At 43.7% G+C, this 15,943-nt stretch overlaps 2 protein-coding genes and 1 long non-coding RNA gene across 4 annotated transcripts in view; 2 read left to right on the forward strand and 1 right to left on the reverse strand.

Moving 5' to 3' along the window:
* Nucleotides 1-6,413, forward strand: part of LOC102443833 (patatin-like phospholipase domain-containing protein 2) — a 48,959-nt gene extending 42,546 nt beyond the window's left edge. For both annotated transcript variants that reach the window (XM_075899599.1, XM_075899594.1), the window contains 2 exons: nt 1,502-1,618; nt 4,143-6,413. In XM_075899599.1, coding sequence (XP_075755714.1) covers nt 1,502-1,618; nt 4,143-4,434 — 409 coding nt within the window. In that variant the 3' untranslated portion in view covers nt 4,435-6,413. The remainder of the gene's footprint in view (nt 1-1,501; nt 1,619-4,142) is intronic.
* Nucleotides 734-7,767, reverse strand: LOC142818624 (uncharacterized). Its single transcript, XR_012896182.1, has 3 exons — nt 7,397-7,767; nt 1,034-1,105; nt 734-871 (listed from the first exon to the last, which is right to left on the reverse strand). It is a non-coding gene; the product is annotated as an uncharacterized LOC142818624 (long non-coding RNA).
* A 4,561-nt stretch (nt 7,768-12,328) lies between these two features.
* The window catches only part of SAMM50 (SAMM50 sorting and assembly machinery component), a 34,438-nt gene continuing 30,823 nt past the window's right edge, over nt 12,329-15,943 (forward strand). The window contains exons 1-2 of the mRNA XM_075899608.1: nt 12,329-12,491; nt 14,012-14,122. Coding sequence (XP_075755723.1) covers nt 12,471-12,491; nt 14,012-14,122 — 132 coding nt within the window. The 5' untranslated portion in view covers nt 12,329-12,470. The remainder of the gene's footprint in view (nt 12,492-14,011; nt 14,123-15,943) is intronic.

Genomic DNA, 15,943 nt, shown 5'->3' on the forward strand with positions numbered 1-15,943 from the left:
TTGTCCTAAAGCCCTAAATTCTGTACTGTGATGGAGAGCATCCCAGTGCATAAACATCAGAACCATATCACAATAGCTCTCTACAGAAAATACTGAAAGGGATTAGGAAGAAAATATACAGCCAAAAATTCTTTGAGTAATGATCTGTATATGTAATCCACACTGAGATATGCTTGCAAGCTATATGCCAGGGTCTGGAAATTCTTCAAAGCAGTGTCCATTGGTCTGCACATGTGCAGTTGTTGTCCTAGAGGTGGTGTGACACTTTTCCATGTCTTTCTTACTATCCTGAGTCACAATTGTGTCCTTCATGTCATTACTTTATCTATCAAGAAAATACTTGTAAATAATTATATTCGTAGATTAATAGCTAGTAGTTAAAAAGTTCTATAGTGTAGTTTGTTTACCTGGTTGGAGAACCCCTCCGCAGTTCTGGGACCATTTCATGAAATGTGTCCTCTGTCTGTGATCTTTCTTTATCGGTGATGAACACGAATGCTGCTTGGGGCATCACGTATCTCTGTAAATGATAGCATCTGTTACTCTTTCCCACCCAGAACTCAAGCAGAGGCATCAACATATAAGCCCAAGAACTCTTTTTTTCAGGGCTCCCCATGAGTAAAAGACACTGTCACCATTTAGGACTGTCCATAAGAACCATGCTTTCTTCTCCTTCAAGTGGTGTCCCTGTGGTGCTCCCCTCAGGTGTCAATGTGTCCTTGCACCAGCAATTGGAGATTTTTAGCCGTGCCGCGTATGCGTAGTTGCTGCCTCATGCTGTTCCATCTGTTAGCTGCGCACATGGTGCTGGTTCCCTTAGTTCCTTTTCTACCATCCTTGGCAGAAAAGGAGTCTCTGAGCAGTGTGTTCTCTGGGGAGGAGAGAGAAAGTTTTAGCAGTTGTTTTTAGTCCTAGCATATTTTTCTTCAAACCTACAGTTTAAAAAAAAAGTTACACCCTATTTTTTCCTTCAAATTCGTTGACCCCAAGTTCAAGATGCCAAGTTCCCCTCGTTTTAAAAAATTTAACTCACGCAGGGACCCCATGTCCATTTCGGATGGGACTGCCTCTTGCACAAAATCTTCAGCGGGGTAGCTGAGTTAGTCTGTAACAGGAAAGACTATTTGTTGTTTTTTAAGTTTAGTATTACCTTAAAGACTAACAAAACATGTAGATGGTATGATCTTTTGTAGGCACAGCCCACTTCTTCAGATGACAGGAGTGTTGGAAGCCTGGGGCCAGTTGACCCCAGGTTGCACGCGAGTTCCTCATTTCTCCTTTGAAATGTACAAGAGCCACTTCAGGGGCTCTTGTACATTTCAAAGGAGGAATACAAAAGGGCTCATCAACTACTTGACTAGGAAAATAACCGATAGTTAACATCCCTGCTCCACATTAGCTTGGGGTGTATTTGTCTTAAAGTTTGCATTCGAAAACTTCTATGGAACTTTCAGCAAAACTGAATTTATTTTAAAAACACTTTATTTTTTGATGACTACAGGTTAGTGGACTGGTTTCCTGATATTCCTGATGATGTTCGATGGATGCAGGGACAACTACGTCGTATTGTTAGTACAGTTTATTCTCGGGCAAGAAATAAACTACTTAGTACATCCAGGTAAATCATTGAACTGCTATGTGAAAACTGCTGATACATCTTCTATACTTATTTTTCCAGCCAAAACAAAAATTAGTGCAATTATTAATATTGTGTTGCAATCATTTAGTAGAAGGGTTTTTTTCCATTTCTACCAAAGTACTGTTCTTTTGGCATTATAGCATATTAAGGGTTGTTTTCCTGCTCTCTCTTCATTAGACCTGATATTAATCATCTTGTTGGTGATCAGAACTTTCTTTAGTAAATGACTTCATACTCTTTCCTTAGGACTGTTGAAGCAGTTGCAGCAGGGACTTCTAGACCCATTTTTCTAGATTCACCACTTTTTCCTGCTTCTAACACCCCAGCTTCTTTCTTCTCTATCTTTTCTCTGATTCCAAAGATAGATTCCTTCAGTGTCTTGCTTTCTCCTGTACTGTGATGAACATCAGAATATTGGGAGTATCTTGAACTCCTTCATACTGTCTTTAGAGGCGTGGACAGCTCAGCGAGTGTGGCCCTTTTTTATTCTGTCCAACACTAGTGGACTGGAAACATCAGACCAAGTAACCTCATCTATGCACAGGGATAAGGACTATTATCTGGGAAGCAGGATGCTCATGGGAAAGAACAGGAAAATCTTGTCCTCGGAGGAACTGGGAGCTACTAAGAGATTCTGAGAGCAAGTGGGGAAGTATGTTGTGTTCTTGAAAAGCAACCCACTACAGACAGCTTCTAGAGCTGGGAGGGAGGGTCATACTCAACCGGGGCTTTCTCAGGATACTTGCTCCTGGATAGTTTACTTGTTGGTTCTACCTCTCCAGTTTTTCTGTACAGACCATCACACCACACCTTTTCCTCACAGTGATCTTTAGTCTCAAGCTTTCTAATTCTTTTTTAAGCACACTATAGAGGAGGATTTATATGAGGCATCCAGTGGCTCCATCAGATATCAATTCTGTTGCTCCCATCTTTAAAATAATTAAAAAAAGAACAATCTGGTCTTGCTCCTCCTCTACTTCGGCTGACTCTGTGTTCTGGTGATGATTTCTTAAAATTTCTAGGTCCTGTTTAGAGCCTTTCCTTGTATTCTGGGGTAACTTTCTTTCGTGGGATTCTCTTTTCCTGTTTTTAATTGGTGGCTTTTCTGCCTCACACTGACTGAAGGTATTTCTTCTATTAAGTTATTTTTTTTAATTTCTCCTCTTCCTCCTTAAGATAGTAGTTCCTATCTCTCAATTCTGAGTGAGAGTGAGAATTCAGATTTCCTTGGCAATTTGTGCTGTGAGGAAACTTAATAAGGTCACCAAATCTTAACTGTGTGGTTAGTGTGTTTTGGCTCATCCAGATTTCACCTAAGGAAGTAGTAATCAAAGTTAAGAATCTCCAGGAGAGGGATGGAATTGAAAAGAAAATAGTGTTAACTATCTCTTGATGGTTGGCTCTTTCCTGTGTCTGAGGAAAGAGGAATAACTTACTAATTGTAAACTATTGTTCTGAAACATAGGAAACTATCCAATAGGTAAAGACACTTTTGTTATGTTCGAATTTTTAATATATTAAGTAATGCCTATGTAAGGCATAGGAATCATGTATGTAACACATACAACATTTTTAATGTATGTAAATTCAGACTATGTAAATTATTTATAGGAAATTCATTTAAAATAACTATGCTGTACACCAATTCATACTGGTACTTTTTATAATAGAAGTAGGTAAGAGACTCAGCATTTAATCACTGCAGATTCTCCTCAGTTAACTGTGGAGGAGACTTGGTCACCTAGGGTACGTCTAGACTACATGCCTATTTAAATAATTGCTGCTCCATTTAAATTTAAATGGCTGCCACGCTGAGCCGATCTAGCTGTTTGTTAGCTCAGTGCAGTAGTCTGGATGCTCCGGGGTCGACATCAAAGGCATTTGTTGACCTCCCGGGTATGCTTACTGGGATGAGGTTTACCTGAGAGGTCGCCAAATGCCTTTGATGTCGACCGCGGAGCGTCCAGACTACTGCGCTGAGCCGACAAACAGCTGATCGGCCCAACACGGCAGCCATTTAAATTTAAATGAAGCGGTGATTATTTAAATCGCCGTTTCATTTTCCTATGCCGGGTAGCCTAATCTACATGCCTCTGTTGCCAGAGGCATGTAGTCTAGACGTACCCCTACTGATCACATACCCCTTTTGTTCAGTACCATTGGAGAGGAATTGTATACATTTAGCCTTGCTAGCTGAGGCTTATCAGATCATTATACTAACTTTCTTCACATAACAATTCCATACTTAAGGTGTATCACACTTCAAAACTATACAGGTACCCTCAGTAGAATGTGATCCATTCAAGTTTAGACTGTTGATGCCTTATTTTCTGTTACCTCATTATTTAGAATTCACATTTATTTTTCCTGAGAGATGCTGTAGTGTCATTTAAGTTCCCTTGTGCATGTAGGAAGAACTCTATTCCATCATGACTTGAACGGAAATAAAAACTTCATTAAAATATTGCTAATGGATATTTGGTTTTGTTTTTCCTCCTTACAGTAAAGAAAGCTATGCATCACTAAGAAAATGTCAGACTGTTCCACCTAATGTAGAGTTATATTCGCCCTACTGCCATTCTAAAGTGCCACACTCTGCTGCAGACCTTGAAGGCTGGCTCTGGGATTTTCCATACTGCAGAGACTTATCAGGGAAGCAAATTTCTGATGGCATAAAGGGACTCACAGACTCTGATTCTCATCATATTTTCTTCTTGAATTCTGAAGAATCTGGCTTGGAAATGGATTTTGACTCCTCTTCAGACACAAGTTTCCTAACTGCCTCGGAAGATTAATTTTGTAAACTCTGAAATCCATTTGACAGAGAAGCTTAAATCTTGTGGAGTGAACTCATTCTTCCAACTAGCCAATAAGTATTGGAAGACTGTTTTGTTTACGACTCAATGACTAATTGCCTTTGAGACCTTGACAATGCTAAGGATTATATAAAATAGTTGTCACTGTACTATGTAAAAGTCATTCTTAATCTATTAAATCACTGCCTTCATTTCAAAATTACAGTAGAACAATATATAAAAAAAGATTTCACTCTAAGCAACCTGTAATTAAAAAGCTACATAAAATCAAATCCTATAAATGGCTTATTCTAAACTGAAACAAGCCTTTATAGAACAGTTGTATTTTAAAAGCCATACTTTTATACAATACATAAGTATAGTGTTCTTAGATTAATTTTAGCACTTGCATGAAATCAGACAACCTGTACTTTATAAAGGGAAATGTACATAAAAACTTTAAGGCCCTCTTGTATCTCTCTGTTTGCCTTTTCATTTAAATGTACTGTTTTGTGAGGAAAAGGCACATTATACTGTATGTATACTGTATACTGTACCATACAATTCATACTGTAATCCAAGTTCTCCATTCCTAACACGTTTTATGAAGTGCCTCTTATCCTTAACTATTGAGAAGGAAAAGGTCACAAGAACCAGGCTGCCTCTAGCCCTAAATGTTATGGGACACAAATCTATTGACTCCGATGAAATTGTGCATGCTTAGCATGGGCTTAATTTGAACTAATGTTTTTAGAGCAGTGATCTTTTGAAAAGACAGTATCTTTGAGTAGAGCTGTATAAAGTAACAATGAAGTTGCTGTAACAGACATTGAAAAACATCTTTTAATGTTGTAATGTCCGAGTGTCATGTTTGTGCTTTGATTTGTGGATTATATACATCATCTTCTGTAAAATGGAAAAGGAGGCCCTGTTAGGGTGGGTGGGTTGTGGGTTTTTTTTTTTTTTTTTGAAGAGCAGGAAGAAGATCACAATGATTCCATTCTGTTTTTAAATACTTCTTGTGCTAACTTATCTTAAACAGTGCAGGGAAATTTCTTAGCATGTTTCCTTCCTGAGATCAGAATGAATAATTCAAGCTTAAAATAAATGTGTTGATATTGTTAGCCTCATGTTGTACCTAAAAGACTGCATGCAGGTCTAAGTCCACTGTTAAAAAAAAATCTCTGCCTCCTCTCCTCAAAACCTCAAATCCTGTCCACAATGAAAACTATAAAAACTAGTCTCAATAAAAGTTCCAGCGAGGTGTCAAATCTCAGTATAAAATACTTTACGTTAAGTATTTTATGAGTTCATCTGACAAAACTCTGGTAGTTATGAAAATAATTATTAAACTACTTTTTAATGATAAAATAAAGGGTTTTTAGCAACATGTTTTGAGATAATGATTTTTTTTAAATATCATAGATACAGATAACATCTTGTGGCTTGTTTGTAAAAGATGTGGCATTTAAGGGGTAAATGCTATTTCTAATACAATGGTGTACATTTGGAATAAAATCAGCTGTATTGCAGGGAGAAGGAAACTCTCAAGCATTTATTGTAAGTCTAAAGAAAACTGAGTGGAGATGGGGAGGAGGAGAAAATGTATTTTTTGATAATAGTATAGTGTAACTTTTAAATATTTACAGGTCTTTGTCAAAACCTTTACATTCCCAACTTAGACTAAATGTTAACTATTTCTTAGGTTTTCAAAGAAAATTCACAAGTCAAAGTGCTACATCTTAAGAATAAACTTAAAATGTTATAAACTATTGTTAACATGTTGTAAAGCTATAATGTTATTCCCCCCCTAAACTTTTGAAGGATTTTTCTTATATATCTTTGGTGCTATTTCTTTTGGAAAAAATGATACTTGATTTATGTTGGTGCACTCTTGGACATTGTTGATTCTGCACAGTGACCTGTTTAAAAATATTGGTATAACTATTAATTTAAAAATAAAATAAAATACAAATTGTGATTTTTTTTGTATGATCTTCCTTCTAATAGCAAACTGAGGTTATGGGGTGTTTTTTCTTATCATGTTTTAGAAAATACTGTTGTAATAAATTACTAGCAAACTCACCCAGCCTTCAGTTTTCCCTTTAAGCAAGTGTTTCTTAAACTGTGTCCCGTGGCACACTGGTGTGCCATGGAGAACAGATTTTTTTTTTTGCTCAATAACTTTCCCCCAGACCCTTTTTCTCTCAACCCTTTTTTTTCTCTCAACAAAAAATCCTTGGTGTTCCTCATAAAAAAAGTGATAGAAATGTAGCCGTGTTAGTCTGGGGTAGCTGAAGCAAAATGCAGGACAATGTAGCACTTTAAAGACTAACAAGATGGTTTATTAGATGATGAGCTTTCGTGGGCCAGACCCACTTCCTCAGATCAAATAGTGGAAGAAAATAGTCACAACCATATATACCAAAGGATACAATTAAAAAAAATGAACACATATGAAAAGGACAAATCACATTTCAGAACAGGAAGGGAATGCAGGGGGGAGGGAAAGGAAGGAAGGTAAGTGTCTGTGAATTGATGATATTAGAGGTGGGGAGAGTGGGATGTTTGTGAGCTAATGGTATTAGAGGTGATAATTGGGGAAACTATCTTGGTAATGGGGGTGAGAGTTCAAATGTTTGTTGAGTCCTTTTTGGAAAGTGTCGAATATTAACATGAATGACAGTTCAGAGGATTCCCTTTCAAGTGCAGATGTAAAAGGTCTTTGTAGCAGAATGCAGGTGGTTAAGTCATTGAGAAAGTGTCCTTTCTGGTTAAAATGGCAAGAAACTGTTTTCTCTTTGTGATCTTGTCTGATATCTGTTTTGTGGGCATTAATCCTTTGGCGAAGTGTCTGAGATGTTTGTCCAATGTACATAGCAGACGGACACTTTCGGCACATGATAGCATAAATTATATTTCTGGATGCGCAGGAATATGTGTTCTAGATCTTATCACTCACTTGGTTAGGTCCAATAATGGTATCAGCAGAATGAATATGTGGACATTTCTTGACATTTCCTGTCACTGAAGCGGGAGGCAGAGCTGCACCACTGCTTGACTTCCCCACGCAAGAGAAGGGGACAGGAGTTGCTCCTCACACAAATCTGCCAGGGCAAAAGATTCTCTAAGGAAAAGAAGGCTGTACTATAAACTCTTGTGACTCAGGCACCATTGAGTCCAACACTGGACAGCTCCCTCATCGATCATGAATAGGTGTAATTGGTCAAGTCTACAATGGCCAATACCTTTCAGACAGTCAGAGACTTAATCAAACTCACAGCATCCTGCCTTAAGCAGACATTTCTGAGCCTCTGGCACTGACCAGGCAATTGTCAGGGACAGCCTGCTATAATAAGGCATTCCCGTCTGTGGACCAGCACCTCCCAAGGCACTGTTCTAGTTTGCTGGATTCCCAGCACCATTCACTGGCACACCATCGTTCCCACTCTGCTAGTAACAGGCACCAACCTCATACTCAGGGCTCCTCACTACCACCCTGGTCCTCCCCATCGGAATCATCAATGTCTGAGGCTGAGTCAGTCCTATATAGGGAGACCAGGCACATATCCTACAGTCACTGAAGGAACCAGTACACATCATGGCAACCTCAATGGCCTCTGCCACCTCCGTGGCCTTTTTGGACTCCCTGTGTGTACCATCAAGCCAATAACACTCCCTCTATGATTCTTGGACCACAATCTTGTACTCCACTCCCCCAGGTTACCAGGGCTTACATCCACACCTTGCTCATCTGAAGCCACGATGTCTAAGCCTCCAGGCAACAAGGACCCTGTGGCTACTATTGCTCATCAGCAGCCTCCTAGAGCCTTTAGCCCTGTCGGGGCATAGATCGCCAGAGCCATTGTGGGGACATACAGCAGGCAGACCCTGAAGACTTTCACAGGGACCCGGTTCCACCCTTAGCGGCTGCTGCTTTTTCATCCCTGGATGAAGCGGTGGTAGGTGCTTCGACCTTTATTCCCATCCACCCTTGTGTTCTCTGGTAGTCTCAGTGGCAAAAAGGGAGCACCAGAATCAGCAGGTACCTGCACCCAAGGCCAAATAAGCCAGGGATCTAGACCTATTCAGTAGAAAGGTCTATGCTGCTGGGGGTTTGCAGCTGAGGATAGCAAACCAACAAGCTGTCTTAAGCAGGCATAATTTTACTATATGGGACATCACACTAAAATTCAAAGAACTATTGCATTGGTGGATAAGGGTAAAGCAGGAGCCATGTTGGCTCTTTAAGCCTCCTTAGATTCAGCAGACTCAGCAGCCCGCTCTGTTTCCACCAGTGTGATCATGTGTTGTTCAGTATAGCTTCAGTCATCAGGGTTCCCTCCAGAGGTCCAGCATTCCCTTCAAGACCTGTTTAAGGACTCTGGGCTATTTTCCAAGCAAACTGACTCGAGGCTCCATAGTTTAAATCACACCCGGTCAACCATTCACTCCTTAGGGATACATATCCCATTTACTCAAGGTGTTTTAAGCCTCAACTCCAACATCAGTGCCTGTTCTAATTGGACTCCAGCCAGGAGTCCTTCTGCTGTAGAGGCCAGAATAACAGGTGCAGGACACCTTCTTGGTCCATGAACCGGGACCAAGGGCCTGCAAAATCCTAATCCACATTGATGCAAGGGCTTTGATGGGACTCTTAAGGGCTGCATGCCAATTCACATCCCAGATTCCCCCCTTTTCCACAACCACCTGTCTCACTTCCTCCATGTTTGGGCCTTTTTAACCTCAAATCCTCTGCACAGTTGAGGTGAGATACACACTCCAATTCTGCTCCTTTCCCCATCCCTCTGTAGGGACTTTTCTCACAAGCAACTCTTTCGTTAGGAGGTGCAGTTGCTCTTCAGACATTGAGAATGGTAACATTAAAAAACCAATAAGAGAGGACTTAGACCTCCCTGGACACTCAAGTAACAGACCTGAAAGTTGCCATACTTGAGAAAAAAAAGTAAAAAACAGACTAAAGTGAGAATTCATATGCAAACTTTACATTATCAGACCAGGTCTGAATAGAGACTAAGAATAGATAGCTCACTACAAAAGGTAATTTTCACCCTTTTGGTATTCTCATCTTATTAACTGTTGGGCTACGTCTACACTGGCCCCTTTTATGAAAGGGGCATGCTAATTTTAAACTTTGTAATAGGGAAATCGGTGGGGGATTTAAATATCCCCTGCGGGATTTAAATAAAGATGTCCGCCGCTTTTTTCCGGCTTGGGGAAAAGCCGGAAAAAAGCGTCTAGACTGGCCCGATCCTCCGGAATAAAGCCCTTTTCCGGAGGATCTCTTATTCCTACTTTGAAGGATTGGGCCAGTCTAGATGCTTTTTTCCGGCTTTTCCCCAAGCCGGAAAAAGTGGCGGACATCTTTATTTAAATCCCGCGGGGGATATTTAAATCCCCCGCGGATTTCCCTATTACGAAGTTTAAAATTAGCATGCCCCTTTCGTAAAAGGGGCCAGTGTAGAGGTAGCCTTGGGAAATAGGCCAAATCCACTCTGACTGAATTAGTTTTGTTAGTACTCATCCTCCGTGTAGTAATGGAACACTCCCATTTTTGTAGAAATATCTGCGAAACTAAAGCTTCCACTTCATGCCTCTGATGAAGCCCACGAGAGTTTAAGCCCAAAATAATTTAAGTCTCTAACATGCCATGGAACTCCTCCTTGTCTTTGCTAAAACGGAATAACGGGGCTACTCCTCTGAAACTTGCATTCAAGTAAGTCCTCAAAGAAATGTATACATTTTCGGTGCTTCTGTGGTCTATTTTCTCTATGGATTACATTTAATTACATTAGCTGTCACATAACTTAATAGATTTCCTGTACAGGCAGTCCCCGGGTAACGTACAAGATAGGGACTGTAGCTTTGTTCTTAAGTTGAATTTGTATGTAAGTTGGAGCTGGTACATATTGTACCCCAGGTGTCCCCGATTCAGCCGCTGCTGAAACTGACCAGCGGCTGACTACAGGAAGCCTGAGGCAGAGCTGCTTTGCCCCGGGCTTCCTGGAATCAGCTGCTGATCAGTTTCAGCAGCAGCTGACTTGGGGACACCTGGGGTAGAGCAGCTGGGGTGCTGCCGGGTTGGTCCCCGCAATGCCGAGGTGCGGTGCTGTGGGGACCAACCCGGCAGTACTCCAGCTGCTCTGTCCCAGGCGTCCAGATTCAGCTGCTGTTGAAACTGACCAGCAGCGGCTGAATCAGACACGCCTGGGGCAGAGCAGCTGGAGTGCTGCTGGGTTGGTCTGGTAGCGCCGACCCTTGGCGCGGCGGGACCAACCCAGCAGCACCCCAGCTGCTCTGCCCCAGGCGTCCCCAAGTCAGCTGCTGCTGAAACTGACCAGCGGCTGACTACAGGAAGCCCGAGGCAGAGCTGCTCTGCCCTGGGCTTCCTGGAATCAGCCGCTGATCAGTTTCAGCAGCGGCAGACTTGGGGACACCTGGGGCAGAGCAGCTGGGGTGCTGCTGGGTTGGTCCAGTAGTGCCACACCTCGGCGCTGTGGGACCAACCTGGCAGCCCCCCAGCTGCTCTACCCCAGGCGTCGGCGAGAAAAGCCTGGTCTGCTGGTGGGGGGGAGGGCGCACTAGCTGCACCCCCCTCCAGCAGACCAGGGAGACGCGGAGCAGGCAGCGGGACCGCCGAGACGCGCCGCAGTCCCGCCGCCCGCATCCTCTGGGGCGAGAAAAGCCGCTCCGCGTCTCCCTGGTCTGCTGGCGGGAAGCGCTCCCCGTGCCGCCGGAGGCAGCGACAGTGGGGGGAGGCACCCCGTACTAGGGACGCCCCCCCCCCCCCCGTTCATAACTAGGGGTCTGACTTAAGTCGGATTGACGTAACCCGGGGACTGCCTGTAATATGCCTCCTGGTATAGGATGTAGTACCAAAAGTAGAGTATTCAACTGCATTTTTTTTTTTTAAGCAAACCTACTAATCTGCTATTACAGTTGGCCATTGCTCATTCCCAGGGCTCGCTGAACCACGGCGAGCCCCGCCTGCCACTGCTCCAGCCCCATGGAGGGGGGGAGGGGCAGGGAGGACTGAGGTTCAAGGCCTGAGGCCAGATTAACTCTTCTGGAGTTCTGGGGTTAGTGGATTTTGTGAGCACCGCTCCCCCTAAGGCACTTGGGGCAGGGCCAAAAATGAGGAGTCTAATGTGCAGGACAGAGCTGCCTGTGACTGGGATAGGGGTACAGACTCTGGATGGGAGGTAGGGTCCAGGAGCAAGCTGGGGAGAAGTGTCTGGCCGAGGGCAGGAGCGGGATCCTGGCCAGGGGAGAGAGGGCAGTAGCCGCACAGCTTTTAGCCGTGTTAAAAAAAATGTGGTTTAAAAAAAGGTGGTGAGCGAGCCCCGGGGCTTATGCCTGTGGGGAATGAGGAAAGGACAGAAAAGCTGAATCGTGTCACCGCGGCGCTGCAGCGAGGCGGGTCACTGAGATGGAGGCTCCGTCGTGTGTCTAAGGTCGCTTTTGCCCCATGGCGCTGAGGCAGGCGCAGGGCTCGACAAAGAACCCGCAAGCGCTGGGGGCGGGCGCGCTACACGCGCTCAGCCACGGCAACGGGCGATCCCTCAGGGCTCTTCGGCGGCCACTTGCTCGGCGTTTGGACGGGCCCTGGCGCCCGCCGCTCGCTCGTTTGAATTCGCGCGGCGCTGCGGCGGCCTGTGTCCCCCCGCCCGGCAGCGGCGCCGCGGCGGAGGGATCGGAGCTGATGCTACCGGCCCCTTCTCCGAGTCACTTCTAGCCCCGCCCTGCGGCCGCTGCTTTCCGCCCTCCCGGCCCCGCCCCGCGTGGGGGCGGGGCTTCCTAGCGCCTTCCCGCCCGCCGCATACGGGCCCTTTCCCGCCTCCCCGCCCCCGTTCAGCGCTGCTGGCCAATGAGAGCAGGAGCAGGAGGGGGCGGGGCTGGGCGCCGGGGGTGTCATGGCCGCCTCCGAGACGCGGCTCTTGCTGTGAGCGCTCGCGCCGCTGACCTCGCCCGTGGAGCGCTGCTCTCCCCCCTCCCCCTCCGGCAGCGGCGCGGCCATGGGGACGGTGCACGCGCGGGTGAGGCCCCTGCTGGCGCGCGGAGCCCCGGGGCAGAGGGGAAAGGAACCGCGCGCGCGCAGCCGCGACCTTCGGGAGCCTTGTGCCCCGGGGCCTCCCGCGGGCTGCGGCTCTGTCCCCTCCCCCCCGCCCAGCCCCGCCGGCAGCGAGCCCGGGCGGCTCCCGCTGCGAGCGTGGCCTTGGGGCGGCGGGACTCCGCCCCCTCCCCCACGCGAGTCAGTGACCGACTGCAGCAGCTCCGGTCCCTGCCCGGGGGGAGGCAGAGCCCGTGCGGCAGGGGCAATACCCGGTACGTTCCCCGCTCGCCCTGCGCGGGGCTGCGGACGGGACGCGAACCCGCGGGGGTGGGGACGGGGTGTTTCAGCGGCACCCGCGCTGCGGGGCAGGGCCTCTTGCGGCACTGGCGACATTTGGCTGCGCTAGGAAGAGGTAGAGACTGTTTTGGTGCAAGGGCGCCCGAGGGCTGGTTTTACTTTCCACACTGATTTCCTCAGGAAGGGGTTAACTCTCACTCAAGTGCCTTTTGGTTGTGGCTGCTACTGTTTTCAAAGGACCATCCAGCTTTCTGTAACCTGAAACTGGGAAGTGGAAACTTTCCTCTGATTCCCCTAATATTTGTCTTTAGAGACAAGATACTGAACTAGTTGGCTCTTGGCTCTGGTGTAGTAAGGCATTTCTTATGTTGCAAAAGAATAGCTTTTCCCAGAAGTGATGCAGCGTATACTCTGCTGGTGACTTTGCCATTAAGATTGTTACAGTAGAAGTCTGATCTCAACAGTAACATTAAGAGGCTACTCCGTGGTGGTGTGAAGTTTTCAGTGTTCTTATTTCATAATCCTGTAAGTTATAACAAACTAACCCATTTTAGTTGGAAAACTGAACTGACTCTTCTCATCTAGACAGCAGACTCCCAACATGAGCGAGTTATGTTCTTAGAATGATGTTTGGAGGACAGATGATGGAAAGAGAACTTCTGTTCACAAATCTAGAAAGATTTCAGCCACACAATAAAGTAACAGATACCTGTGTTGTTTCTTTGAATGATTGCTCATGTGCATTCCAATACATGTGAATGTGTACATTCAGTCTCTGGAAAGCTTTTATCCCAGTGGTATCTGTAGAGTTGACTGTGGTGGCCCCTGGAGTAGTGCCTCTGTGGCACCGTTTGCTGGCATGCACAGGCAGGCCACATCAGAAAAGTTAAATACTTGAAATTTTACAAAGGAAGGAAGGAAACTTGTTCTCCTGCAAAACTGTACTGTACTTTCTAGACTTTACTTTATATCCTGTCTTATTAAAGAAAACAGATTATTCAGTATATAGTAAAATTTTCAGCAAACATATACTGTACAAATGCATAAATGTAATTCCCAGTATTTTCTCTCTTCTGTTGGTATTGTCATTCATCATAATATTATGGGCAGAATGTCGAGAACTTTCTTCACTAGAAAAGTGGAACAAAATGTTTAATGTGTTATATGCACAAAGTAATCTTATTTCTATTTATTTATTTTATTCAGAGTCTGGAGCCTCTTCCAGTGAGTGGGTCTGATTTTGGTGCTTTAGGAGATGAACCAGAACTAGTTGAAGTTGAACCTGAAGCCAAGCAGGAAGTCCTTGAAAACAAAAATGTAAGTCCCTAAACAATGGGTCTGAATGTTTATTTACTACTTTATTTGTAGGAAATATCCCAAACTAATATGTGTGGAACAAAAGAATAAAACCAACCCAGTAATGTCTGGTTTCCTTTGAGATTCATTACAGTGGATTGAGTTCAATCAAAATAATTTTTTTCATGATTAAAATTAGCAATTACTAATTAAAGTGATTTTAAATAATTGATTTTAATGTTTTGCATTTTACTTTTTAGTTTTTTTCCTAATCAAAAGTTAATTCTTAGAAGTTGGTAACCATTAAAACATGTTGAATTGCAACTAAATACAACTCTCATACTAAATGTGGTGTTGCTTTGAGCTGATCAGGAGATATGTTATGTAATTGTAGTAAGTTAGATTTATTCAGATTCTTAATTTTTACATTTTATGTTAAAAATAGTGACTTATGCATTTAGATAATTTTTTACTTGTGATTTGTGTCGAGGTATATTTAGATAGAAATTCAATTAAATGCACAAACATATGTGGGATACATAAGAAATTGTTCTAAATTTAGCAAAACACATATTGCGTTTTAAATTGATGTATTAAACAAAATATCAGTAAGACTAAGATTTTGTCAGATGATTTTAGTCAAGGTCAGAGACAAGTCATGGGCAATAAAGAAAAATTCACAGAAGATATGACCCATCTATGACTTTTACTAAAAATATCTGAGTGTCCCCACGCTACCTACTGTGGAGCACCTGCACAGCAGCGAGGAGTTCTGGTGATCTCCAGAGCTGGTGCGCCTCCACTTTGAACAGCTGGTAGCTGTGGGGCCTCATGTTTGCCTGCAGCAGTTGGGGACTGCATGATACCACTGCCACCTTCAGCTCTGGGGGTCCGCCTGCAGGGGGGCTAGGAGCTTTATGCTGCTCCTTTGGAGGCTGCAGCAGCTTGGAGCTTCAGGGCCCTCTATAGACAGCCGGGGTACCCTGCACCTCTAACCACTGCAGGCTGAAGTCATGAAGGTTGCTGGAAGTCATGATTTCTGAGATCTCTGTGACTAAATCATGGCCTTAATTATCTGTAGTTAGTGAATTGAAGTGATTGTGTTTGGCCACCCTTTTCTTCAAGCTTTTGGAACTACTGTAGTAGATTTCATCCCCCTCATACCTAGCTTTATTTATGGATTAGAAGAGGAAAACAAGCTTTCCTCCTTTTTCAGTTACCAATTGGTTTCTTATTTTTTGAATGAACTAGTCATTCAAATGAACTATTCTGTGGACCAGCAGAAGAGGCTGCTATGGTCAGAAGTTGATTAAGTTCATCAATACATTATTTTAGCATTTTAAATTATTTCAGTGGATTATATTAAATTAAGGGGTTGAGGTTTTTTATTGGTTTATTATTGAACATCAATTTCACTGTACACACACAAACCAACCAGAAATATTTCCACCAGTGATGATAAATGACAGAGAGGCATAATAAGAAAAATGCTGCTTATTTTTTTAAATGACAGATTTAAATAACATTCAATTAAAATAAAAGGTAATTTTTACCAACCTTGTTTTTCCTACGAGAGCTGTTAACTACATTCAATATATTTAGCAACAGGACAAAGAAGAGACATCTCATATGCTTTCCTTTTTAAAGATGTTTCCCTTGCTTGATTTTGTTCATAGTCACTCTCAGTAGAAGCTTGGTAATGAAATCTTTTTCCTTAATAAAAAAAAGTGTTAAACTGATATGCATGTATAGTGGAATTATTATTGTCATGTTTTCAGTGACGGTAGGTGCTATTATCTTCTGTTTCTTTAGAAAAAGGAGCATATAATCATTTGGGGGCTT

Source organism: Pelodiscus sinensis, chromosome 1, assembly GCF_049634645.1.
Source record: "Pelodiscus sinensis isolate JC-2024 chromosome 1, ASM4963464v1, whole genome shotgun sequence".
NCBI classification, from domain to species: domain Eukaryota; kingdom Metazoa; phylum Chordata; order Testudines; family Trionychidae; genus Pelodiscus; species Pelodiscus sinensis.